The sequence below is a fragment of the Papilio xuthus genome, unplaced genomic scaffold (genome assembly GCF_000836235.2).
Source record: "Papilio xuthus unplaced genomic scaffold, Pxut_1.1 DF826159.1, whole genome shotgun sequence".
Classification (NCBI taxonomy): Eukaryota; Metazoa; Arthropoda; class Insecta; order Lepidoptera; family Papilionidae; genus Papilio; species Papilio xuthus.
In genome coordinates, this window is record NW_013532490.1 from 384,454 (window position 1) to 409,896 (window position 25,443).

The 25,443-nt window shown below is 34.2% G+C and overlaps 1 protein-coding gene across 6 annotated transcripts in view; it reads left to right on the plus strand.

Annotated features, from left to right (window-relative positions):
• Positions 1-22,641, plus strand: part of LOC106123145 (muscle calcium channel subunit alpha-1) — a 57,752-nt gene extending 35,111 nt beyond the window's left edge. Inside the window, exons 5-50 of one of the 6 annotated variants that reach the window (XM_013319320.1) lie at positions 388-493; positions 747-886; positions 1,207-1,313; positions 1,519-1,671; positions 2,036-2,232; positions 2,387-2,490; positions 2,688-2,866; positions 3,003-3,112; positions 3,186-3,301; positions 3,494-3,596; positions 3,815-3,966; positions 4,096-4,306; positions 4,585-4,705; positions 5,063-5,148; positions 5,325-5,428; positions 5,740-5,906; positions 6,296-6,446; positions 8,026-8,161; positions 8,319-8,485; positions 8,747-8,834; positions 9,018-9,125; positions 9,895-10,002; positions 10,704-10,756; positions 11,097-11,234; positions 11,441-11,555; positions 11,744-11,874; positions 11,956-12,181; positions 12,383-12,481; positions 12,980-13,012; positions 14,023-14,208; positions 14,391-14,493; positions 14,802-14,959; positions 15,080-15,177; positions 15,252-15,340; positions 15,650-15,790; positions 16,126-16,291; positions 17,217-17,225; positions 18,060-18,228; positions 18,631-18,730; positions 18,802-18,877; positions 18,959-19,042; positions 19,149-19,186; positions 20,960-21,063; positions 21,189-21,295; positions 21,604-21,670; positions 22,070-22,641. In XM_013319320.1, the coding sequence (XP_013174774.1) occupies positions 388-493; positions 747-886; positions 1,207-1,313; positions 1,519-1,671; positions 2,036-2,232; positions 2,387-2,490; positions 2,688-2,866; positions 3,003-3,112; positions 3,186-3,301; positions 3,494-3,596; positions 3,815-3,966; positions 4,096-4,306; positions 4,585-4,705; positions 5,063-5,148; positions 5,325-5,428; positions 5,740-5,906; positions 6,296-6,446; positions 8,026-8,161; positions 8,319-8,485; positions 8,747-8,834; positions 9,018-9,125; positions 9,895-10,002; positions 10,704-10,756; positions 11,097-11,234; positions 11,441-11,555; positions 11,744-11,874; positions 11,956-12,181; positions 12,383-12,481; positions 12,980-13,012; positions 14,023-14,208; positions 14,391-14,493; positions 14,802-14,959; positions 15,080-15,177; positions 15,252-15,340; positions 15,650-15,790; positions 16,126-16,291; positions 17,217-17,225; positions 18,060-18,228; positions 18,631-18,730; positions 18,802-18,877; positions 18,959-19,042; positions 19,149-19,186; positions 20,960-21,063; positions 21,189-21,295; positions 21,604-21,670; positions 22,070-22,144 (5,479 nt within the window). In that variant the 3' untranslated portion in view covers positions 22,145-22,641. Of the gene's footprint in view, positions 1-387; positions 494-746; positions 887-1,206; positions 1,314-1,518; positions 1,672-2,035; positions 2,233-2,386; positions 2,491-2,687; positions 2,867-3,002; positions 3,113-3,185; positions 3,302-3,493; positions 3,597-3,814; positions 3,967-4,095; positions 4,307-4,584; positions 4,706-5,062; positions 5,149-5,324; positions 5,429-5,739; positions 5,907-6,295; positions 6,447-6,936; positions 7,070-8,025; positions 8,162-8,318; positions 8,486-8,746; positions 8,835-9,017; positions 9,126-9,894; positions 10,003-10,703; positions 10,757-11,096; positions 11,235-11,440; positions 11,556-11,743; positions 11,875-11,955; positions 12,182-12,382; positions 12,482-12,979; positions 13,013-14,022; positions 14,209-14,390; positions 14,494-14,801; positions 14,960-15,079; positions 15,178-15,251; positions 15,341-15,649; positions 15,791-16,125; positions 16,292-17,216; positions 17,226-18,059; positions 18,229-18,630; positions 18,731-18,801; positions 18,878-18,958; positions 19,047-19,148; positions 19,187-20,959; positions 21,064-21,188; positions 21,296-21,603; positions 21,671-22,069 lie in introns of those variants that run through there. The other 5 variants (XM_013319322.1, XM_013319323.1, XM_013319324.1 and 2 more) reach the window with 5 other exon arrangements.
• The last annotated feature ends 2,802 nt before the right edge of the window (positions 22,642-25,443 follow it).

The window sequence follows — 25,443 nt, forward strand, 5'->3', positions numbered from 1 at the left end:
GAGTCTATTGCTGGCTATAAGATCTCTTTATAAGATTTATAACAGTTTTGACTAGCAAGCATTGATGAGTGAAATATATTAGAAAATCATCTTGGAAAGGACTTCCTATTGACTTTAAATCTGATTTACCAATCCAGTCTTGACTACGAAAGCATTTCATAGCAATAATTTTCGTTTTTAAATCATTTTAGACAAATTATTTCTTGGCCTTTACCTTGGCCCTGGTTTTAGTTGTGATGAAGATCTATTTTGTTTTACCTTATCTGTAAGAGGAGGTGCTAACAACGTTAAGTGAGACTATCTTATGATCTTAAAAGGTCATGTTACATTGAAGTTGTATGGAAAGGTAAATAGAAAAGATACAATGTATCCTTAACTCAGTGTCAGACCATTCGAGTGGATGATCCTGACTACAATATTCGCGAACTGCATAGCTCTTGCGGTATACACGCCTTATCCCAGCGGTGATTCTAATTATACTAATTCTGTTCTGGTAAGTTTCGTATCTACCATTATTTAAACCTCTTATTATCTATTAGTTTATTGCTCGACTGACATAAGGGGAATTATATTTATGTCCTTTATATTGTAACATCCTGTAGCTTAAACGGCTGAACCGATTTTGAACAGCGGGATTCTTTGATTCGTATTCTTCTACGGAGTATCATTGTGTATACAGTCATTGGGTTGATTAGTGGAGTGATTGTTTATTGATTTTGTTTTTTCAACTTTATTCTTTTTTGCAGGAGAAGATTGAGTACATATTCCTGGTGATATTCACGGGCGAGTGCGTGATGAAGATAATAGCGTACGGCTTCGTGATGCACCCCGGCTCCTACCTCAGGAACGGGTGGAATTTACTCGATTTCACTATAGTCGTAATAGGGTAAGCTTCCATATACAAATATATTATATTATAAATGAAAAGAATCAAATGCTCTCTTTATAAAAATCTATTTTCCTGTATCCAATTATATACAATAACTAAATATTTTAAGTGTTACGTACTTAGAGGCGTTAAGTGGTGACTACGGAAGAGCTTCTTATTCTTTTACGATTAGTGAACGTGGTAGTTAATCTTAAATCTTTACAGTTGTTCGCTTTAATAATGTGCATGGTACACATTGCTGGAATTAAAGATCATTGCTTGCCGAAATACTTCATAGTTACAAGACTCAAATGTAACAAATGTCTTTGAATTGTCAGCATGGTGAGCACGGTGTTATCCAGCATATTCAAGGACGCGTTCGACGTGAAGGCGCTGCGGGCGTTCAGGGTGCTACGTCCCTTAAGGCTCGTCTCCGGAGTACCTAGTGAGTGCAGTTAACAAAGAACATTACAATATTAATATAAGATAAGAAGATAAGGATAAAAAGATTTGTTCTAATAGTGGGTTTCTGAGACCAAAATTCCTCGTTAAGACATATCACAAGGATGACGCTATGTTTCATACAGAAGTTTTGGTCTTAGAAACCAACACTAAAAGGTTACTGATTGTACATTTAATAATGATTGTAGGTCTTCAGATAGTGTTGAACTCAATCCTGAAGGCGATGGTGCCGCTGCTGCACATCGCGCTGCTCGTCATCTTTGTCATCATCATCTACGCCATCATCGGCCTCGAGCTTTTCTCCGGCAAGATGCACAAGTCCTGCTACAATAAGCTTACAGGTTACTATTAATACAATAACTTAAGTACTGAGAATGTAGTCAAAATCATTTTTATCAGTTACATAAAGTCTTTTAATTTTCGCTAAGCGAAGTCGCTAGTTGAATGTTACTGCAACTAGGGGCTCAGTAGTAAAGCAAATTGCTTAGTTTTAACGAGATGATTTGCATTATTAAATGCAATGAAGTAGTTAAAGATGCATTTAAATGACGTTATTCATCGTTTGCACTATTCAACTTAATTGAAAGAGTTTCGTCAGATTAAAAGAATGTAAAATGCATTAACTAACAGCTGTATTTGTAAAATTTAATATTTTTCATAATTCTAATTTCTGATTTCACAAAATTGTATATGATCTTTCTCCAGATGAGATAATGGAGTCCCCTCACCCTTGTGACAATGACAATGGTTTCAACTGCTCAAGCATAGGCGAGGATATGGAGTGTCGTGAGGGCTGGATCGGCCCAAACTTCGGTATCACCAACTTTGACAACTTCGGCTTGTCTATGCTCACCGTCTTCCAATGCATCACGCTAGAGGGTTGGACCGACGTTATGTATAATGTAAGTCTACTTACCGTTGGTTTCTGGGACAAAATCGCTATTTAAAACATCGTAACTCATGGGGGTTTTGGTCTCAGAAACTCACCACTAGGCCTGCTATGTTTAGATGCCATTTATCTTACTGGTAAGAAGTGTTAAATTGTATATTTTTCAGATACAAGATGCGATGGGCAACAGTTGGGAATGGATTTATTTTATATCAATGGTGATACTTGGAGCTTTTTTTGTTATGAACCTAATTCTTGGTGTGTTGTCAGGGTAAGTTCAATTCATCATATTTGATTAACTAGCAACTACATAAATTCATCAATAATCTAAAAGCAGTTCTTTTATTTAAAAAATATAAATCTTTAAGACCTAATTTCGTAGTAAATAGGCTCAGAATAGGTACATCCGATCCATTGTAAAATTATAATCCGTCATTAAGTTTTTGCTGTATACTTGATGTTTTCTAGAGAGTTCTCAAAAGAAAGAGAGAAAGCGAAGAACCGAGGTGATTTCCAGAAGTTGCGTGAGAAACAGCAGCTGGAAGAAGATTTGAAAGGCTACCTGGACTGGATCACGCAGGCGGAGTATCTGGAGCCCCTGGCTGACCAACACGACACCGCTGACCAGAAGAGGGACTATGGAATGGGTGTGTTGGACATTTTTTATAGGTTGCCACCTCTAATTGAAAGATATTTCTAAATCTGAAATGCATGTTCGGAATACACTCGGTGAGAGCATGGACATTGTTAATAATTGTAGGTAAAATACATGTTTAATAACAGGTCAGACGACGAGTGAAAACGACTCGACAGATAACTTGGGCATCGAGGTGTTGACGGAACAGAAGAAGAAAATGTCGATCGGGGAATGTTGGAAGAAGGATTTTGATAAAGTAAGATATTTCTAATACCTAAAACCTTCTCTAAAATGATACCGTTTTAATCTTCATATATGTTATCACGTAGGTGAACAGACGTATGAAGCGCGCCTGCCGACGTGCGGTGAAGTCGCAAACATTTTACTGGCTAATTATCGTGCTGGTCTTTCTTAACACGGTGGTGCTGGCCAGCGAGCACTATCAGTGAGTATATTGTTGCTGTCGACTTCTAATTCCAATCCTCCATGTTCCTTGATAGGAATGGATAGTCTCTCTTCCAACCCAATAATATCTATATGGAGGCACGGATTGCTTTCCTTATGAGTCTTTTTCACTTCGTTAATTATTTAATTGTATTGAATAATTCACGTAGATAACTGACGACTTATTTTCCAGCCAGCCCGCGTGGTTAGATCTGTTTCAAGAGTACGGCAACGCTTTTTTTGTGGCTCTCTTCACACTCGAAATGTTGGTCAAGATGTACAGCTTAGGATTACAAGTAAGTTAACTAGATATAAAAATGGGATAACTTTATCATCCACTTCTCACTTTTTTCTTATAAGGAAAGGGAAGTGGACTTGGAGGAATAAGAGTATCGTATCTGAACTCACTCTACACTTTACCGTTTGCCACTTTTTAGTAAAAAATAAAAACATAATCACAAGTGTAGCTTCTAAGTTGACAGAGGCGTGGCAATAATTCTTGGTTATCTTGCAGGGTTACTTCGTGTCGTTATTCAACCGCTTTGATTGCTTCGTGGTGGTGGGATCGATTAGCGAGATGGTGCTCACCAAGACGGAGGTAATGCCACCTCTCGGTATCTCCGTGCTCAGATGTGTCAGACTACTGAGGGTATTTAAGGTTACCAAGTAAGTTATACCAGGTTATATTAAAGTAAATAATATATTTAGTTAATTAACCAATTCTTCCGCACATAAAATGAGTAACAGTGTTGCCAATTACAGAAACTGAAACATGGTATATTCCAAATTGTCTAGGTACTGGCGTTCGCTGTCCAATCTGGTGGCATCCCTACTGAACTCCATCCAGTCTATCGCATCTCTCCTGCTGCTACTGTTTCTCTTCATCATGATCTTCGCGCTGCTCGGCATGCAGGTCTTTGGCGGGAAGTTTAACTACGACCCTGTCGAGGAAAAAGATCGGCATAACTTCGATTGTTTCTGGCAAGCATTACTCACTGTGTTTCAAGTAAGTTTCCAAAAACGCCCAAATATTCACGCTTTATTCTTTAACTGGTCATATATGTTCTTGTATCGATAAATGCCCACAAAGTTCACAATCTGACAGTGTAGAGAATACTAGAATGTTATCTCTTAATATCCAATCTTGCTTATCTTTTTCTTCTGTTAATTTATTCTATCTTCTAGTTAATAGAGCAAGAAAAGAATTCGTTGAGTGAATTCAAACTGTAATACTGAAGGTTTCTTACAAATTAAATGTATATTTGTCTACTCTCCTGTTTGTAGATATTGACAGGCGAGGACTGGAACGCGGTGATGTACGAAGGTATAAAGGCATACGGTGGCGTGGGTTCTGTGGGCATCCTTGCCTGTATCTACTTCATTATTCTCTTCATCTGCGGTAACTGTATCCTTTTACAAAAATTGCTACAAGTTCTATTAAGTTTACTGTTTGTTATTGTACTGTCATTTTTATGGTAATTTCTGTACAGACTTCTTGATCTGATATCTGTTCGAACGTCTACCTCTTCTTCAAAGAGATATAAACTTCTAAAACTTGTCTTCAATTAATATTTTCCATTTTTCCTTGTATCTATTTCTCCTTCTTTCTATGTCGTCTTTTCCGTCTCTTCAAAGTTTTGCTTTGTTGTCAGACGTTTTTATCACATTAATTAAGTATAGAAATCAGCTTCGAGTAATAAATTTGAAAATTTCATTATTCAATTAACACTTTTTCTGTTATCCTTAACTCTGAGTTACACAGATATCCTACTGAATGTGTTCTTGGCTATCGCAGTAGACAACTTGGCCGACGCTGAATCACTCACTAATATTGAAAAAGAAGAGGGCGTAAGTATACAATATATCAAATTAATTTATTAAAAAAACTATTTTCATCATAATTACATGTACCATGACTGTAATGATGACTAGTACTGGTGTAAATTAAGAACAAGGTTGATGAGTCATAGTATAGTCATAGTCTTTGTAAGGATTTTTGATTATTTTTATTACTTGTATTTTAGCAAGCAGCAGAAGAGAAAGAAGGAGGCAGTATAATTGCAGAAGGTGGTCATGCTGATACAGATGATGAGTACATACATGACGAAGATGCTTACACTACTGACAAGTATGTAAATTATATTGATTCATTTAATTACCAATAATTGATAGCTTATTTAATATTTTAACAACATTAGCCTACTTCAAGTTTATTTCTGTTACGCTCAAATACTATAGAGAGAGAGGAAGAGACCCTTAGTGTAAATTTACAAGAAAAATATACACTAAGGGGCTCCTTAACTTATCAATAAACGTTTGTGGAGGTGCAATTAGCTGGATCTTGCTTGTTACACAGTAATTGTTAACAAAATTCCAATTACTTAGAACTTTCAAAATGAAAGTTGGAAAGTGAAAAATATTATTATTTGAAATTGATAGTTCAGAAAGAGAGTATGAAGAAACAGGATCAGAGGGGGAGCAGCAAGAGGAAATAGAGGGAGAAGAAGATATTGGCCCTGAAGAAGAGATCGGAGAAGAGAGATTAGAAGACGAACAAGAAAGAGACGATCTGGACATGATGGAGAGTCATCAAAGAAATCATATAGGTGAGCCATAAATTTAAAATTTTTGTTACTCTTAAGGTTGAAATTACTAATTGTTAAATGATGCAATTAAGGAAGAGAGGAACCGGACTTTAATTAAGGGAAAAAATCTTCGATCCATTTAATAATCCCATCAAATTAAAATTTTAAGTAATTTCAGGTTTATTGTTGATTCTGGCTATAATGGTCAAATCTGGTCACCTTTTTTATGTTATAAATTTTATTTAATATGTTTGTTCAGTAGAATAATTTAGATATAAGTCTGTTACCATATTATTTCCTGGTGATAGGCGATAATGAGGCACAGTATTCTATAGTTATTGGTGAAGAAATTGAATCTGCAGTTTTAATTTAATACAATGATAATAAAACGATGCTAACCAAAACAACAGTGAACACAGAGTTCGATGACGAGCCCCGACTGAAACGTAAACCGACAACATCTTCGGCGCGACCGCGTCGCCTCTCCGAAGTCGATATTCGCGACTCTAAGAAACCTATACCCGACGCATCGTCGTTCTTCATATTTTCCAAAACCAACAGGTTAGGGAGAGGAGACGAGGAATTTCAGCGGCTTTTATTTATTTAGATGTTTTCTCTTCGTTTCTTTTTTCAATTTTTAATATTTATTGTCTTTGACGGCTCGTCTTTGCTTGATTTGGAGTCTGATTACTTTATATATTAATTTCAGTTTTAAATTTCTTCATTTTTTTTTAGCTTTTTTCCAAAATTATACGTCGTCAAAGACAAATTCTATGCCTATAATTTTACTCGTTTCTAATTTATTAAATTTCAGCTATTCTCTTTTTTAATTTATTTATATATAAAATTATTCTCACAAAACTTTGCTTCGTTCACTATTATTTATGTTTGCATTGATTTCTTCGTTGAACATTTAGTTAAATACTAAGGTACAGATTTAAATGAGCATGTTTAGGGTCTAACTTTTGATTACAGGACTTAAGTAGTTTAAGGTATGTTAGTTATTTTGAAGTAAACTAAAGAGATATTGCCATCTTTTTCTATCATGAAGATGGGGAGCAGTGTGAAGAGGAAGGGAGACTAGTAACAGCTAGACCCCGGAGGGTTTCAGAACTGAATATGCCAAATCAGACGCCGCCAATTCCGAACGCTAGTAGTTTCTTCATATTCTCACCGACGAACAGGTGATTGGTGGCTTAGTGGTACCTGTCTCTCATTGTATCTGTCACCGCCAATACGTGAACACCCCTTATTTAATTTGCCTACGTAAGTGTAAATACTCGGCAAATTGCAGTGCAAATGTTACTTTTACACATTAGCATTAAATTTTCCGAGTCTACGTTTTGCCTAGTCAAATTACAAAGTGGGGTCGTATTGTATTTGCTGGTCAACATTGGTCATTATATGTTGCCTCGATTGATCTATTTTATTCAAATTGTTTCCATGTACATTTATGTGTGTATTGTTCAATTTTATACGTACAAATGCACGTGGATTAGTTCTGAACCCAAATTCTATGACAATGAGATTAAAGGGTACCTTAAATGGTTTTAGAGGTTAGGTTTGTTTTTACAATTTGGGTTGGCAGTTGAAGCATGACGTTTAAAATGAATATATTAATATATATGAATAAATGAATATATATATTATTAGTCGATATAGTTTTTAGTCAAGCAGTTTTCTTAGGAAGATTTTTTTTTATAGAACTTATCTTGCATGAGCTTTTCACTGTTTTAAGATTTGCAATTGTTTCATTTTCATGTTTTACAGCCTTCGTGTGCTTACTGTTTTTGCTTTTAATTTTTTAATTATTGATAATAAATTAAAAACAATTTAAAACGTTGTGCCGTTTTTTCTTCTGAGTGTAATTGTTTTTGTAACTTAGTAACTGTTGTAATGAACCAATTATGTTGGTGCTTCAAGGTAAAGTAAAAAGAACTTGAAAAAAAATATTTTACATTTTTTAATATTACAATTAAAACTCCCATTTACTTTAAAATACTTAGAAAAAGAAAAGCCCTGAACCTGAAAAACTTTCCTTTAAAAAATTTGAAGTAAATGTAAAGTCTTAGTTTCTCACAATTGAAAATTGTCCGCGTTCTAGAGTACATTTTTAAATAATTTACTTGTTATACACTAGGTTCCGTGTACTCTGCTACAAGTTGTCGGCATCCTCGACCTTCGGGAACATCATTCTTGTCTGCATCCTCTTCTCCTCCGCCATGTTGGCTGCGGAGGATCCATTGGATGCAGCCCAAAGGGGGTTTAGGAATTGGGTTAGTAAAACTATCCGTAAGCTTCTAATTCTAACACATCTCTAGAAAATCAAATTTTTCTGTGATAAGAAAAGTGAGGTTAAGATTATGATACCAAAAAATAATCAAGTATAAGAGTGACATTCATTTTTGATGGAAAAAATGATTACCGTTTTAGCTGTTGAGCCAGTTCGATATGTTCTTTACGGGCATCTTCACGCTGGAGCTGTTCCTCAAACTGGTGACGTACGGGCTGGTGCTGCACCCTGGCGCCTTCCTGCGCTCCGCTTTCAACGTGCTGGACATGCTCGTCGTCTGCGTCTCCCTCATCTCTATGAGCTTTAAGTAAGCCATTTATCATATTCGCATTTATACCTTTATTATGACTCGATTGCGTGAAAGGTAACATGATTAAAAAGGAGTTAATGACTTGTTATGGAAATACGTTTTTGTACGAGTGTTTAAAACAAGTGTACCCAGACCTCTTAATATTTCAGGATACATTGTGACTTGGTTAATAAATGTATTTAAACTATGGTCGGCACTAAAAGATAAGTTTAAATCTAATTTAAATATGGTTGTGGTACTAATCTCTATATTTTTCAGGTCTGGCAGTATATCTGTAGTGAAAATTTTGCGAGTGTTCAGGGTGCTGAGGCCTCTTAGGGCCATCAACAGGGCCAAGGGCCTTAAGGTCAGTCTCAAATCCTTGATCTCGCCATCCTGAATTATCTGAACTCTACAACATATACGTCTTTAAATAATAAACTTTATACGAGGATCCTTATTAAATCAACTGACTTCTAGATTAATATTATTATAAACAGTATCCTTTATTAAAAGTGAGGCCCTAAACTATTATTTTCCCTGATTATAGCACGTTGTTCAGTGCGTGATCGTTGCCATCAAAACGATCGGCAACATTTTATTGGTAACGTCATTACTACAGTTCATGTTTGCTGTCATGGGAGTTCAAATGTTCAAGGTAGGGGGCGCTTTCAGTATTATATTTCAGGAGCAATACAGCACTATGCTATCTGTCTATTTGACCACGTGTGCCAACAATATGACACAAAGAATATCTTGTCTACATCCCTATTCTCTACGATTTCAATTACACCTTTGGGTATTATATCTTTATTGTTTATTTCTCTATCTCTTTACTATCTTTTCTTACTTTCCTATCTTTTACTTTACTCATTTCTCATGGTTTTTGTTCATCTTTATTTTTCCGCATTTCAAGCTGTCCTATTGCAGTTAAGCTTTAATTTCTTGTGCTAACTCCATTGCTAAAGCTCATATGGTACTTATGTAGCTTTATCTAAACTTTCAATATTATCTATGCTTTTCTTAAACTGTCGATATGCTACAGATTATATAAAAGATATAGGAGTATGGCATGTCAATAGAAACATTAACCTTTTAGAAGATTAGTTTGTTAATGTTGTCTAAACTAGAGCATGTCTTAAAGGACCCAAAGGTGTAGCAGTTCATTAATTACATTAGTTAACTAATATACCAACAGTAGTAACCATACCCCCTACCTTGGCGTTTAAGAGAATCCACCCTGGATCTAACTTGTCTATATTTAGATAATATAACAGACCACCTGCCCCGTGCCCTGTGTATTAAACTTGTTTGCTTGTCCCCTATGTTCCGACGCTGCGCGGTAACCGGACATTGAAATCTGTGGCGTGATTACCTTTGGTAACGTATGTGCGTGCGCGACTTCGCACATCTCTGTAATACCGTAGTACGTGGTGAAATGTGTGATAGTAGCCATTAAGACTATAGGAAATATTATGCTAGTTACTTATTTATTACAATTCATGTTCGCTGTCGTCGGTGTACAGTTATTTAAGGTGAGGCTTCCATTGCATGGACGTGGGATCTTCTAAATATACTTTCATACTTTTAGACATTATTAATTAGGACCTTTGGCGGGAATAACATGGTTTCGTTACAAAGTCCATTGTCAGAATGATTAGTAAGGGGACATAAACGTTGACATTTTAGTAAGGCTAGTGATGTGCCAGTACACTATCAGTGTCGGTTTTTCTTCTTAACAATAGGTATCAATAAATAAAATGCTCAGTAAAATCTTTTATGATGACAAAATATTATATAAATTAAGAAGAATAAAGGATCTGTATGTCAAAAATATCTGAATAAAAGAACTCGACCTTTAACGTATTATTGAATAATATTTAAGGTTGCGAACTGTATGGTGTAGAAACCAACAATTAGATAAAACAAAATCGTAGATTTTTAGAAGATCTCACTTTAATTGTAGTTAAAAATAACAGTATGCATGATATATGTTTTAGATAAAAGCTGTATGTAACATTTGCTTATGTGTCGATCGATGTATATAGCTATGTACATTATGTAAAGCTTTCCATCATGAGAAATGAGATGTAACAATCTTATAAAATGATGTAAGACATAGTATTGTATTGGTTTCATTTGTATGTTACGTAATGTTGTTGTTTGTGCATGGAAATAAATTGTTGCTTTTATTTATGTTAAAATTAAATGTCTAATTTAAAAGAATTTGTTTCAGGGGAAATTTTTTAGATGTAATGATATTTCTAAGATGACTAAAGAGGAGTGTCAGTAAGTATTATAATTTATTATTAATATAAAATAATTTTATTGGATTTATATGTGTGTTAATTAAATCTAAAATTAATAAGACAACTAGCTGACGCCCGCGAGTCCGTTTGCGCGGAATTAAAAAAAAATACACACACAATTAGTAGGCTATGTGTTCTTCCACTATGTTCTTTATTTATGCCATATTTCATCGAGATCCGTTCAGTCGTTTTGGAGATATGTTCAAACATCCATCCTTCCATCCACCCACCCATCTAAATATTCGTATTTATATTATAATATAATATTAGTAAGATTGCGTCCTCTTATACTATTGTGCAAAAAAATCTCTTTATTTCAGGGGGACGTATTTAGTATTTGAGAATAGAAATTATGTTGTAAGAGATAGAGAATGGAGACGGAATGACTTTCATTTCGACAATGTAATGAAGGGTATGCTTACATTGTTCACCGTTTCAACATTTGAAGGATGGCCAGGGTAAAATATTATCACTATTTATTCTTATTACAACCAGGGCCGTATTAACTAGTGGCGTTCGGGCGCCCTTTATTGGGCGCCAGCGTAACAATGGTTAATACGACCCTGTTTCCAACCAAATAATGCATTATATAATATTGTTTTTGTGAATATATTAAAGAAGATATTTTTTACTTGTTAGTATTATATATATGTTTATTTTGCAGATTGTTGTACGTGTCAATAGATTCGAATGCGGAGGACCGTGGCCCCATAACTAACTTCCGTCCAATTGTTGCAGCCTATTATATTATTTATATTATTATTATTGCCTTCTTCATGGTAAGTATATCACCCTTAGTGTAGTTCATTGAGCGAATATAAGAGCGAATCTTGTAGTGTTGATTTTGCATATTCAAAATACACTAAGGTGGACCACTTAACCACATCGTACTTGAATAAATTCCAGTACTTTTTCTTGTGATTTCTAGTTACATGTTATTTGTACTCATAATATAACAATATTTTAGGTCAACATATTCGTCGGTTTTGTCATAGTGACATTCCAAAACGAGGGTGAGCAGGAATACAAAAACTGCGAACTCGACAAGAACCAAAGAAACTGCATAGAATTCGCTTTGAAAGCCAAACCCATTAGAAGGTATGGTTCCTATTATAATATAACTTTAACTATAAACCAAGGCAGTAAGAACAGTTAAAAGACACAGATTTCTACCTTCAGGTACATCCCGAAGCATCGCATTCAGTACAAGGTGTGGTGGTTTGTGACGTCACAGCCATTTGAATACGCCATCTTTGTGCTCATCATGATTAACACCATCACCCTCGCAATGAAGTACCACAACCAGTCAGCAGAGTACAGCAAGGCTTTGGATCTTCTCAATATGTTGTTCACAGCTGTCTTCGCGCTAGAATTTATATTCAAACTGGCTGCCTTCAGGTTTAAGGTAATTTATCATTTAAATTAATGATGACGATGCTCTCATACTTTGACGACCTTATCTACGAATCTGGATGATTATGAAACATGAACTTACGAAGCCATTAAATGCTTGAAAAATCTCTGTTGGTAAAACTGATTAGAACTAAAAAAAAAAGAAACCTGATGCCTAATTTTAAAAAGCTAACTATTGAAAGTGTTATTTCAGAATTACTTTGGCGACGCGTGGAACACATTCGACTTTATCATTGTCCTCGGCAGTATCATTGACATCGTTGTATCACAAGTAAATGAACTCAAGAACCAGGTAAATACACACTGATAGATATAGAGTAAATTCAATTGATAGATAAACACCAATTATGCCGTCTCATTTAGAAATTGCTCTGAAATTTTTGAAAAAAATATCCAAAATACGTTTAAAGGTTACTTTAGTCAAAATTGCATAGAACTAAATACTAAATCCATTTAAAACATATGGAAGCATAGAAAAAATATGTAATTAACTGTCACACTCACGGTCTAGTTACTAAAATAACCCCTGAATGTAGAATTACGATTTACCTCCACTAAGGGGCTCCTTTAACTATTAAAAGACTGAGTTCAGATAAAAGCACTAGAGCTTAGAAATAATGTGAGGCTAGAACAATTTTTTTACTTCTTCGTACATAATTTCTAAATGAAGACGGCATCGTTACTGTCCCGAGCATGGACGTCATTGATGTTGTAATAACTAACGCTAGAGCACTTATAATTTGTACGTGTTATAACACTAAGGAATTCAAGCGAGCAATATTTATTTCAGGGTAGTGGATTGCCAAGAGCACATGTTGTTAAGGTAAGTGCACGCTTACACGCAGGAATAAAACCTTTTTGGTATCAAAACTTTTTCAAATAAAATTCAAATTTAGAACATTCTGTTAGTATAGATTATAGTCTTATTTTTCAATAAAGAAAATAAAATATTAAAGCTTTTAATGTTGTATAGCATATATTAAACATAATGCTTTAGGTGTACAAACAAATTGGGACAGTAACAAACGCAACAGTTATTAGGACCGAATAGCAAACAAGCACAATACATTTAGAATTTATTGACACGACACATAGATGCTATAAAGGACATAGTACAGCACTTCATGAATAATTATACATATTACTAGCTGTCGCCCGCGACTCCGTCCGCGCGGGTTTAAAAATAGATGTTGGCCGAGTCTTAGACCTACTCAATATGCTCACAAAATTTCATGAGAATCGGTAAAGCCGTTTCGGAGGAGTATGGGAACGAAAATTGTGACACGAGAATTTTATATATAAGATTAATTAGAATCCTTTATAGCAAGATTCACATTTATGAGGCCTCGATGAACTTTAAAAGAATATGCACCTATAAATTTACTGAGTGAGATAATAAGCGATTGAAAGCCAGGATCGAATATCTTTACATAATTATATATCATATCTTGTTCTGTTGAAGGCAAAAATGCAGGATCATCAAACAACAGCAATAATAACATTGCTATCTTAGTAATGTACAAAGTTTTGTACATGACATAACTTACATCTTATGGCCGACTTAACTCTTCTAGCGCCCTCTTTTAGTATCATGACTTTGGAGGAGGGGTGGTTTACCCTATTCACAAACTTGTGGCGTCCATTTCTATCGAGCGCCCTGGGCGATCACCCAATCGCGCCCTACTCTAGCGTCCGGCACTGCCTAAATCATACCACGATTCAAGTCATGGATCAAACGAAAATAGAACATAGGGAAGGGGATTTCCAGCAGCACATTGTTGTAAGAACACCAGCTACGGCGGTAGTGTGTGTACTATAAGACATATATTTCAGGAGTCTTCGATACCATCAATAAACTTCTTCCGGCTCTTCCGTGTGATGAGACTAGTCAAGTTATTGTCAAGAGGTGAAGGCATACGCACGCTGCTGTGGACATTTATCAAGTCTTTTCAAGCACTGCCATACGTCGCTCTGTTGATACTTATGTTGTTTTTCATTTACGCCGTTGTTGGAATGCAGGTAAACCTTAGGAACCAAATTACTATTAAAAGTCTTTGTCTGATTTTAATAATATTCTATATCGTAAGTTTTCATTCGTGAAAGTACTCTGTTTAAGTGGTATAAAAGATGCAGTGGAAGCCCACAGCTAAGTGAAACTCATGAAAAAGGCTGAGAAATTTTTCATTAGTGTATCGTTGCAGGTATTCGGCAAGATAGCGATAGATGACGACACTCCCATCACTCGCAACAATCATTTCCAAACGTTCCCGCAGGCCATCCTAGTATTATTTCGTTCTGCGACCGGTGAGTGAGATTCATTGTAAATTTTTAATCTAAAAATATTATAAAATGTAAATTTCAAATATTATAAACTAGCTTTCGCCCGCGAATCCGTCTGAGAGATTAAAAAAAAGGTTTCTAAAGGATTTTCTGGCAACTATTCGTAATTTTCTCAACTTTTAAACCTTCAGTAGACCTCCACGAAAATTTCAAGACCAAGATAAGATAAATCATTTCAGCCGTTCGCGAGTTTTAGCGAGACTTACGAACAGAATGATTTTAATGTATATGAATTATAATCTACAATTCTTTTTAATTGTTGTGTATGTCAGGCGAGGCATGGCAGGACATAATGATGGGCGTGTCCCCGGAACCCGAGGTGAAGTGCGACAAGAACTACGAGGACGAGGGTGAGGAGGGCGGGGGGACGTGCGGCTCTGTGCTCGCCTTCCCATACTTTATATCATTCTATGTGCTTTGCTCATTTCTGGTACGTAATCTTTAATATATTATCCTATATATGGTTTTTGAATACTTTGCATTATTCATTTTCCCATTCATTGGCTTATAAACTGTTTTCTCATCGACTATATTTTTTTTTTCTTTTTAGATCATTAATCTGTTCGTTGCCGTTATTATGGATAATTTCGACTATTTAACTAGAGACTGGTCAATATTGGGACCACACCACTTAGATGAATTTATAAGGTAAATATTAATAATATAATATAGTTTCTTATTTTTATAATTTTTTGATTTAATATTGCATATTTTATTTGTAGGTTATGGAGTGAATACGACCCTGACGCTAAGGGTCGGATTAAACATTTAGATGTAGTTACTTTGTTAAGAAAAATTAGTCCACCGTTAGGTAAGTATAAGAGACTTTATATCTTAATCTACATTTACACTCAGAGACGTTAAGTTTCTCTTAGTGTAGATGAACATTCAAAATCGTTTATATTGACATCGAAGTGACTGTTAATTTGCTGTAAAAAGTAATATTGTATTGTTCAATACAAGCATCTTACGTTGTGGACGATATAACGACGTGTCATATTAACCGTGGGTTTCTGAGACCAATCATCCATGTCATTATCTTTGACAAAACAAAGATGTTTTAAACGGAGACTCTAATGTCAGACACCCACGGTAAGTGTTTCCGTATGTATGTGTGCAGGTTTCGGCAAGCTATGCCCGCATCGTGTTGCGTGCAAACGTCTCGTCAGTATGAACATGCCACTAAACTCGGATGGCACTGTGCTCTTCAATGCCACCCTTTTTGCCGTCGTCCGGACATCACTCAAGATAAAAACTGATGGTAATGTTCACAATAAAAATTAAACACGTTTAAATTATTTCGAACATTGTGTCTATGAAAAAGTAGACTTAGCTTAACTAAATTATTAGTTAAACTCTATTGTGACTAAAGTCTTATTTGCGAAGATAACTGAAAAATTAAAAAGAAGTGAATTTTGTGTATCATCAGATAATCTTAAGACCTATTTCCACCGAGCTCTTACTTTGAACAATGAAAGGTATCATTTCCACTGGCCGTATCTCCTCTCATAAAGAGCAGTTGCGCGTTAGTCTCTTAGTAGAAAAAACCTAATCCAAAGTTGAAGGTATTTTTAATATAATTTTAACTTATTTAAGGTAATATCGATGATTGCAACACTGAGCTTAGGGCGGTGATCAAGAAGATATGGAAGCGAACATCTCCAAAGCTGTTGGACCAAGTTGTGCCTCCACCCGGAGATCCAAACGAAATTACAGTCGGCAAGTTCTACGCCACATTCCTTATACAGGATTATTTCAGAAGGTACGCCGGTCTTTCATTATGACGGATTAGATATTAAAATTTTATTTAAAAGTTATATAAGGTGAAAATTTCAAATCTTTGTGGTGTCAGCGTGGTTCACTATGACCTAATCACCCCTAACTTAGGGTAGGCTCCGAGCCCCTCTAATGGGACGTATAGCTGATGAAGTCTTTTACTACTTACTATTTTTTCTATTTATGGTATAAAAAAATTAACCAAGACTTATGACTTGACCAATTCAATACCTTTACGAAATTGACGTACCTATTAACTACAGTGAAGATACAGGCTAAGTTTGTGACACTCGTGGGTTTTTGAGACCAAAATCCCCCTTAAAAACATATCGTTAACTCTGTACTGTAAAGGTTATTAAGAGGGATGACTATACTTTTTATACAGATATTTTTGTCTCAGAAACCAACCATAATGTTAATATGGTTATAAAAACACTGATGATAAATATTATTGCAGTCAACATTAATGTTGAAAACTATATGTTAGAGATCAAAGAGCATATTATTATTGGTCGAAAAAAAAATGTAATAAAATGGTATATTCAATAAATCGGCAAAACCATAGTTCAACATTCTTCAAAATGTTAATTAAAAGGATCACAACGTATACCTCACTAAAATTATACATAATACGGTAAATTTCTTAGAGATAGCTAAAATGTAACTAACAAAGATCAGAGGGGGAACGCTGCCAGTATCTTCGGGACCTTGCCTAAAGGGACTCCTTTTGATAACATATTTTAGTTAATTATTCGTTTTTTTTTTATATTTTATTTTATATCATAGATTTAAAACTATATATAATTATAGAAATAAGGATTTATAATCAATTGACAAGTAGCAATAACAAAGATTCTAATATATGTATTAAAATTAGATTTAAAACTGATTTTATAATTTTTGTTCCATAGGAATCACGCGTAAGTAACATCAGTAAAGAAATGTACGTGTTTAGGATATTTTTGCCCCCTTTAGAGTTTTGAATCAACGCAAATCATTTTAAAAGCCGAAATACACTAGAGACTTAGTCGCGCGATAGTTTGATCGTGTGTTTATCAGTAAATCATGTAATTGATGTAATGTACGCACCATACAGGCTCATACTGATTTAAGGCACGATTAAACTATCGGGCGATTGAAAATCTCTAGTGTGTAGAGGCTTTAAACACAAGTACCGAATTCAAAATAGCAAACACATTAGAAACAACAAGTTAGGCGATTTTTTTCCTATTTTATTTATCATTATTATATTTGGGTTAATTCCCGCATGTTCCTTGATTATGAAATTTAATTTCTATTTCTATTTAAATAATTTAATGTACCCTTGCCACAAACACGGCCTAATTTAACGAATCGAGCATGCGAAATTATATTTGATTTTTTTTCCTTTCCTAATTACACACGACATATTTGTGTTCTTTTGCCCCTTTTTATTTAGTTTTAGAAACGAATATAAACAATAATCACGGTTTAGGCTTTAGTTTTTTTATATTTAGATTTAAAAAAAAGAGTACACATAACCTCAAAGAAGACGTTACAGAATTGGTAAAAAAATAACATTTAGATTTGTCCAGCGAACATTTTAGATTCTAAAAATTTTATATCAAATAGATTTTAAAAGTAGTTGATACGAGCTTACAAGGAAGCCAAGTAAGTAAGACTCACAAAAATATAAAGACCACGCCAAATAGAATCCAAGTCCTACTCTCGATAGTAATATGGGAGCGAATTGCAAATGTTCTGTTGATTGGAAGGTTCAAAAAGCGAAAGGAGCAAGAGATGCGTCAGAGTGACGAGCAGAATCACCAGATGACGCTGCAAGCGGGACTGCGCACGCTGCACGAAGCTGGACCGGAGCTCAAGCGCGCCATCTCCGGAAACTTGGATGACATCACAGCAGATACAGATGTGCCTATGCATAGAGTAAGATATAAGTTGAATTGGACTATAGTAAAATCCTTTTCGCGTGTTATTTTGTTTTAGACAATAGTAATCAAGCTACTCACAACTAGAACCAAGATTTAATTGAATCAATAAATAGCATTTTATACGTAAAGTAACTGTATCAAATACTTATTCCCATTTTTTCCAAAAGCAGCTGTTGCTCGCGATTCCGTCCACGCGGAATTTAAAAAAATATTAATAGCCTGCGTTTCTACCAGACTATGTTCTACATCTATGCCAAATGTCATCATAATCCATTGAGCCGTACTGGAGATACTTTTAAAGAAATATCCTTCCATCCATCCACCTAAACATTCACATTTAAAATATTAGTACCATTAATGGAATAATGTAAATAATATGGTATTTTATTGATTTTAGAGAAATCATTCTTTATTCGGTGGAGTGTGGTCAAGTATACGAAGACATGGACCAAATAAACATTTCAATCGACATCGGAAACCAGGAGAGGGAACAACAGGTAGGATTATTTGAATGAATTAACTTACTTATATCATAAGACTTTGATATCAACTGCAAAAATATTTTCAGAAGCCGTTGGTAATCATCTAAGTTCAATGATGCAGAAGGAATATGGAGTAGGACCGTTGCCTCTTGCACCAAATTTGTAAGTTGATGTAACTATATGTTTACTATATAAAAAGATTTCATTATACGAAGAGAATTCATTGCATATTTACATCAACAGAGCTAACGGACAACCAAAAGAACAGATACCACTGAGACCGCTAATATTAAATGGGGAATCAGAAAAAATATACCAGGTGCTTGAGTAAGTATGCCTTAAATATAACTACGTATTCATGTCATCCATTATCAACGCAATTTATATTATTATTAACTGGATATATTCTAAACTAGCATTGCTTATATTGCAGAAGAACAACAAACGATCTAAAGAACGCTATTTATAAAGGTAGTGAAACGTGTGATTCTGTCTAGAGTGATCTTTTCATTTACCTTTCTTCGAACCCCTTCATCACAAGCACTAACTACTAACCAAACTAACAAAACACCTTTACTTTTGTTTTGCTTTCACTTGGATCACGGTATGTAACAGCAATCAGAAATCTAACTATCCTGAAATGCTCGGACAAATCGGTTTAGCCTTCGGTTGCGTGAATTACCTATCAACGCCGGACACGTCGAGCAAACCGAATGTTGTTTCGCGTCAAAAGATTCATCCAGAAGATTCGTCGTCAAAGGAAATGTTGGCGATACCGAAGAAAGCGTCGCCTGAGGACAAATCACCATCACCAATGGCGGAGGCGATCCAGCCGAAGATATCGCCGTTATTGGCGAGCGAGTGCACGCCGACGACGGAGGCGCAGACGATGACGCTGTACGGCTACAACGCGGCCGCGAAGCTGCCATTTGCGTTCTCGCACGCGCGGGAGAGGGCGCGCGAACGGCGGAGCGTGCGCGTGCGCCCGGCAGGTCGGATGGTGCGCAGCGCGTCCTCGGGCGCGGCCACGCATGCACCCGCCCGCAAAGTAGATCAGCCGCGCTCGCCAGGTCCGCACCACGCGGTTGACGAAGTTTCCATGTCACTGTTGTGTCGCCTTGACCCTTTCTATACAATTTTGTTTCAATTTAATTTTCAACTATCACTTTTGGATTTTGAATCGATGATGATAATAATAGTTTAGTTTTTTAATAGATCAATTATTTATTAAAATATCAGTAAATTATAAATTCAGTATTTAGAACTTTTAATTTGTAAATGTTGATTCTCACTTTATATTTTATAAAACAGTGTTAATTTTTCACCATAAAAACCAAACGTGTAATGATTAATTGTATTTTTGTCTGTCAAGGTTGATAACTTTGATTGTAAAGTAAGTTGTGATACAAAATAAGTCATTTTTTAAAACTTATATCTTAATACTCGAAAGAAACTTCCTTAACCGTTCACCAAAAGATCACATATAATTCCAGCTTACAAAGCGTACACTGAAAGTAATAAAGTACAAAAAAAATTAAGTCACGATCACATTTGCTTTTAAAAAGCTCATAATCATACACAGAATATATTCACTTTGCACAAATTGATAGAAAAACAAACATATTAAAACCTTTATTACTCATCGAATTATTAAAATGTTAACTATAACATTATTTAACAAATATCCATCAACTAACAAGAAGCATGGTTTCACTGACAGCTAAATAGATTTGCAATTAGTATAGAATAGAAGGCTTTTAGAGAAAAATAAAATAAAACTGAAATAATTTATGCTTTTAATGCACGAAAGATAAAATCATAAAACGAAAATCACAAGAACACTGACCGATTTAGTTTTCTGCTTAAAAGTTAGTAGAAATCAAGCAATTCAAATTTAGAAAACATTAAAAAAAAATAGAAGAATACATAGTTGTCATAAATCATGTTTATAATTACACAAGGAAATGTGCTTATAAATAAAGCCTAAGCTTATAAAAGTATAAAGTCAATTAGAGTTAGCGAGCTAAATTAGATAGATGACATATTTAGTTTTGATATATTAATAATCTTGTAAACCCTTGAATTGTGGAAATATTACTGGAAATTAATACCATAGCACCTGTAAAATTGCTAAAAGATACTTCTTAACGATATGATTCGATATCAAATAATTTATATGGCAACACCTATTTGCTTTACTATGTTTAGTTAGTTTAAATGTCATAACGTAAATTTATGTACTAGGGGGAGATAACTGCGTGCGCGGCGTGGTGTCCCTGCCCGGCAGCCCGCGCGGGAACAGCGCCTCCGTGCCCGTTGTGGGGTCTGCAGAAAGCCTCGTCACCAGGGTGAATTATTTCATAGTTTTGACTCTTTTAGTCTTTTAGCAATCGTGCAACATTAAATATATTTTGTAATTTAAAAAATTAAGTATGTACACGTTTTTTATATTTATTTATAATTGTATTTATAGGTACTAGCAGAGCAAGGCCTGGCCGCGTACTGCGACCCGGAGTTCGTTAGGAATACATCGAGAGAGATGCAAGAGGCACTAGAAATGACACAGGAGCAAATGGACAGGTAGGGAGATAATAAATATTAAATTATATTTCTCGGATAATTGGACGGAAAAATGTAACACATCTAGTATAAAAGATTTTTATAAATCGTTGGAGACAATAATATAAAATATAGCATGAACGTTGTTAAATGCAATGGCTTGGTTACTCGCTGTAGTATTACTGAATCCAAAGGGCATATGCGATGTAGTCAAATTTCTTGTATTCGTGAAAAACTTTAAACTAACGAGAAGTTCTGGTGTATACAATATATTTAATTGAGATACAATGATGTAAAGTTTTGTTGATAAGAATTATTTTATGGTACAGAGCCGCGCATCAATTGATGATACAAGAAAGAAATTTAAAGCAAGCGCACAATCAACAAGCACAAGTTGTAAGTATTCACAATTGTTTCACAAACTATTATATCGTTTTAACAAATGTTATAACAATCAACATTACCCCTCTCCCTTGCGTACAATCTGAGATATGTAAGTGTGATCATCTAAATTTAAATAACATTAAATTTAACTTTCCACTTACGGAAGTATTTCATTCTAAAAGTAATCTTTTTATAATAGATATCTTCTTTCCTTGTTAATACGCTTTTATCTAATACTAACGGCTACACTAAGCCTTCCTTTAGCGTCGACTAAATGAATGCTTAATTAATTATAAAGTCTTGAGTGTGGCAGTAGTTTAAATGCATGGAATGTAGTAACTTGGTGTAGGATGAGTGTGCGCTAACCTTACTTATTAATGAATGTATAGGTTAATACTTGGGCTGTTATAGGGCGACATCATAGCTCGCCAGTACCACCCCTTCCATCAGCCGGCTGCGATGCCGCCCGCCTTCAAGCGGTTATAGCACCTGCCGCGCAAAGCACCGGCGAGTGCGCAGCGCGCTGTGACGTCACACAAGATGGCGGCGACCACACATACGTCAAATGTAACGGACAACGATATAACGGTTACAACCAAGTTGCAGATAATAAATGTCACTGTCAAAAGAGACGTCACAGAAAAAAACGCAAGCGCAAACCGGTGCTCGTTTAAATTAAGTCGATTTTTGTATTACACCGTTGTCTGACACATTAACGATGCTCAAGTTTGTTTTTTATTTCCTATATAACCTTAGCCTTTTTGGAGAATTTAATAAAAAAAAAGTATTCGACCATACGACAAGACTAGGCACAGTAATATTAGCAATGAAAACTGTGCGTTCCACAGTTAAAAGTGAGATTTGTAAAGCTGTAGAATCGTAGTTATAATAGTATATTGTGGATGGGCCACTAAATTATATATTTAGTAATATGTAACAAATACAATTAATGTAAACTATAGTTTATTATTGAAAATAAATAATTAAACAAATCACCAAATAAAATTAATTAAAATTGAACAAAGAATTGATATAACGGAATTTAAATACAGTTTATGAAAAAACTTTATCCTTTCCTTGCCTTTTTAATCGTATATTTAGCATAGAACTTATAGCAATGAGAGAGAATTTGTTAATGTTTGGATCAAAAGAAACTGCAATTCAAAAAGTAACTCTAGCGAATTATAATTTTTATGTTTTATCTGTCAAATCGTCATGGCACATTTTTAATTGATCTGTATATTTAAAATATCGATTTTCTATAATTCAATTTTTATGGGGTCCCAACTAATCCGAAAGACAATATAATATACAAAGACTTATCCAATTTTCTCTGAATATAATTGTAAGTAAATCCACGGAGTTCACTAGCCTCTATAAATGGTATGGCTATAAGACGCGATATTTTGTGCTTATTCGATATTCGCCATTTTGGCGCCATCAGTAGAAGTTTGTAACGGTGATGAGGATTCGCACATAACAGACGGTGTTTAATTGGAAAGAAACAAAAGTTGTAATTTCCAAACAATAGCCTATCCATTTATAGAGGTTAGTATTGGAATTCCTGTGTCGTAACAATATACTCAAACATATTGTTATCTCTGTTTTATTAATGTGAAAGAAAGAGATGACTATGTTTTTGTATGTTTCATCACTGGAATTCATAAGAATTAAAACTTCATACAATTGTTTTTCTCATTAGGATATTTCCGACGTCTATTACCAAAATATTTTTTTGTTTTTTTTTTAGTCACATTTCGTGATTGTCTTAATCGGTTATAAAAGACAAAAATTTCATTAAGATATGTTTTATAACGAAATGTATAAGATTCGAATATTCTAAAATTTTACACCCGTAATTTTTCAAAATAACTTTACCGTATTAGTTATAAGCCCCTAGTAAGTGTCCTTTAAAGTTTTCGGTATATATTTGTAAGTATTTCATCCGACGAAAAGAGTTACATGTGTATATGCAACCCTTTTCTTTGGATGAGTCTTTATTACTCCTATGTCCATACAACCGTGAACCACATTCCTTAGAATTAAGTCATTTGTAACCGACTATATTAATTTAAATTTGGAACGTTTTTTTTCTAAATTGTCAAAGGTATTTGTGACGTACAGTTTCAAATAATAAAAACCATAGTTATGTTAATAAAAATTAATTTATATAGCTGAATAGATGCTTCCTATACCATACAGTGCCAAGTTTTATTTATCAATTTTAATAAATCTTGTTATTATATTTAATGTTTAATGGCCTCTTAATATTCTGCCAGTATTCATAAATTATTTAAATATTTATTAGAATAATATTTATAACATTTTCTTAATAAATTAATAAATATTGTGTTTAATATTATGTATATAAAAATTTTATTCGCGCTGTTAAAAATGTCCCTTAAAAAGCCTTTTCTGAATTTCTTTCGACATAGTAATATCCAATAATATATGTAAATAATGTACAAAGTTTATGTACTAATTTTACGTTTATTATATAAATTTTTATATTAGAATTTAGCGCAGAGGCTAGAAATTGGGACATTTGATTGTATATAATTTTGTAAATACCAAAAATAAAAAAAAACGTAAAGCAAAAAATATATTTATTCCGTCAATCTTATTAAAATGATATTATTCATTATTATCTATTTATTGTTTAAAAAAGAAACATTGTAAAACTGTTTTCATATAAATTAAATATTTGACATAAATCTGTTTTTTTTTTTATAAAAATCTTACTAATATTATAAATGATGAAAATACCTAGATTTGGCTCACGAGGTTGCCGCTATGTGGCGAATGAGATCGACTACGATAGCGATAGCGAAGAGTTTCGACTAACATCTCAAGAAGCTTTTGCTAAACAGTTGGATTAAAGGCCCGATACAAAAGGCAGTTATCCTAGAAACCGCGCGCATCGTGAGAAGGTTCCTGTCTCTCCCTCACCACTGGTTGTTTGAGTCATGGGATTCCGCAGCCGGTGGTGTTCTCTTTTTAATATAATATGTTTTGTATATTTGTTTTTTTTTGATATGAAATGTACTATATTAAAAATATGATAAATAAATGCAAATGGATGTTTGAAGATATCTCCACAATGAAGACCTCGCTGCAATTTGATATAGATGTAGAACATAGTCTGGAAGAACGTAGTCGACGACATCCGATCCGTTTAACATATTAAAAATTATAGATTTATAACATAGAAAAAAAACACATAATTAATTCTTCCTAAAATTTATTATTACTAAACTGTTACATATAGCTTAAAAAAAAATAAGATTAATCCATCCGATTTACGCCAATTAAAAATACATACAAAAATGTTTGATAATCTCAAAATATATTTTAATATAATTTATACATTTTGTGGTAAAAACCACTCTATATGATTCCCAAATAAAAATAATAATTTCAATTACAGACCAATATTATAAAAGATTTTCATCTCTCAATCAAAATAGTCGTACAAAAGATAATCCCTCTCATATCATTTGAAAAAAAATCTGAAAAAAACATGTTTTTATACAAGTATTTAAACAATGAAAACTTCTAGTTAGTTGACATTGTCAATTTTTAAAAGAAAAAAAAATCAGTTAAACAACTTAATTAAGTATTGTATTGTATTGATTTTGTTATTATTCAAGTTAAAAACTTTTAAAAGAATGATTATTGAAAGAAATCGAACCCGGTACACGGTCAGTGGCCGGACTTCAACCAATGAGCTATTGGCGTTTTAACTTTTTACGATATTAGTCAGTTTAAAAATATATATAAACTTA